Here is a 2,294-nt window from a genome sequence, read left to right as displayed (position 1 = left end):
TATAGGTAAACTATTAAAATAGTATCCAAAAATTAGCATAGTTGACAAAAAATTTCAAAAGTTACTAATGATAAATAAATTCATGAAAGATTTAAAAATTCGATAAAATAATTAAATATTAAATATATATTCATAAAAAGGTTTTAGAAATCAAATTTTGATGTGATTTTTTTCTAGCATTATTAGAAAATTAATATTTTTTTTATCCTTACNCACCGTGGATAGAGGATTACCTTTACAGCCTCCTGAAAGAAGAGAACTGTAATTAGCATGCCAAACAATTCGCCCGCAACTCTTGTAAACCTTGTGATAACTGAACAAGCATTAAAAATTGCAAGTAGAATCAAGAAAAGTGCACTCCATACACAAACCCTACAACAAAAATGGACGTATATAAGTTAAAAAGACATGTCTTGTAAAATATAAGATCCTATTTTTAAGAGTGGTATAAAAAGATAAAAATGGAAACAAAAATTCTATTTTTATAGTTAATTGTCTCTTTTATAGTTAATTGACTTTTGAAATTATAATTTATATCTTAAAAAAATTCCTTTACTTAAGAAAATTTCTTTTACTTAAAATAAATTGTTAGTAAAATATATTTAAATAAAATATCAAATGTTTTTATTTTCTAAGATATTTTTTTAAAAAAATATCATTTAAAAATATGTTTTCTTTTAAAAACTAAACCAATTAACACAAAATCGACAAAGTAATGGAAAAAGATGAATGCTAGGGGCAGTAATTTTGGTGTTTTGTAACCATCAATTAGCCATCAATAGTGTTTTTAATGGTGGGAGATCACTCAATTTTATTTTGATGGTTAAGTGCTGGCCAAAAAATATAAAAGTTGTTGGGCTCTAGACTTTTCCATGAAAAAAACTAGAGGAAAAATTATAAAGAAAAATATTATAAAATGAATTTGTAGTAATAAGTGTGATAACATACCATCCAGCCCAAGGCAAAAAGAGCTCTTTGCCAATTGCAGGAAGGCTTATGCTAAATTTGTAAAGATAACTATACATTATAACAGTTGGTTCGGCAACTCCTAAAATCAATAAAGGTTGTCCTCCAAATATTGAATGAATAATTCCACATAGCGCTGTGGATGTCAATGCTTCTACTGCGCTCAACCGTCCCCCTGTTTAGTAGCAAATATAATAATAAAAAAATTGTCTCATTAAAAAGAAAACCTTAAAAATATTGAAAAAAGATGAATATTTGTTCAATACCTGTGTCTCTACTTAGTTGTTCTCCAAAAGCAATGACAGGGAGAGCATATAGAAACATCAATTAAAACTTTCTTCATAAAGTGCATGTGCATGTTCATGTTTTGAGTGTCATTATTAGGGTCAATTCAAAACCAAAAACCTATTCAAATTTTATACATACTACACTTGAAAAAAAAACTATTAAATAAACCAACTTATATAAAATACATAGACGCATAATAACTAATTTGTTATGTACATTAGTATTTTTTGTTTGAGAAATTTAACAAAAATTGCCAGAAGGAAGAAAACAAGAAGAGGAATAATTTTAAGCCTTCAAAAATTCTTTTAAAGAGAAAGATTTGTTTGCGAAATTCATCTAAAGGAGACAATAAGAAGAAGAATAATTTATGTACACAACATTTTGTTAAAAAAGGCTGAAGAAAAGAGGGGAAAAAAGGAAAATTATTGGTACCTAGCACCAGAAGAGAATGCAGAAACCCAATCATGTTTGTAATATTTTATTCTTCCTTTGAAATCTGTAGATATACCCTGAAATGCAGCTCCCATTTTCTTTTCTCCAGAATTAATGAGGGGAATCACAACGTTTCCTTGAATGGGAACACAGGAAGCGTGGGTCCCCACCAGGATCCCCAAATTATGGAAGTTGGGTCCCTTTCTTTTCTGCTAACTTTTCTTGCTTTTTTTATTATTATTTTGGGTTTGGGAGATTATTATTTCTCCCTATGATCAGAGGAGTATTATGTTTTGGAATTATTAAATATAAACGAGTTTAAAAAATGGAAATTTTCTGTTTGGTCAACGTTTTTTAAGAATTAGCTCTAGAAGCTGTAGTAACAATTTCTTTTTCTTTTCTTTTTTTAGTAAGAGTTGTAAAACAATAAAATTTGGCAAACAACGTTTTAAAATTAGGGTATTTTGTATAGGCAGCTAAATTTTAGATGATATTTTTAGAATTAATTTTGGAAATGATTTGAATGGAAATATTATTAGCACTCATCAATAAATGCCCTTCTTTCGTTTTTAAAAAATAATAATAATAACCTATTAATTAACTTAAAT

General features: G+C 27.5%; 1 protein-coding gene across 1 annotated transcript in view; it reads right to left on the bottom strand.

The window, feature by feature from the left end:
* Positions 1-1,287, bottom strand: part of LOC107611655 (probable boron transporter 7) — a 10,708-nt gene extending 9,421 nt beyond the window's left edge. The window contains exons 1-3 of the mRNA XM_021110014.1: positions 1,233-1,287; positions 949-1,141; positions 234-372 (exon numbers count right to left, since the gene is read on the bottom strand). Of these exons, the coding sequence (XP_020965673.1) occupies positions 234-372; positions 949-1,025 (216 nt within the window). The 5' untranslated portion in view covers positions 1,026-1,141; positions 1,233-1,287. The remainder of the gene's footprint in view (positions 1-233; positions 373-948; positions 1,142-1,232) is intronic.

The sequence above is a fragment of the Arachis ipaensis genome, chromosome B08, assembly GCF_000816755.2.
Source record: "Arachis ipaensis cultivar K30076 chromosome B08, Araip1.1, whole genome shotgun sequence".
Lineage (NCBI taxonomy): Eukaryota > Viridiplantae > Streptophyta > Magnoliopsida > Fabales > Fabaceae > Arachis > Arachis ipaensis.
This window is presented reverse-complemented; position numbering and strand designations above follow the sequence as displayed.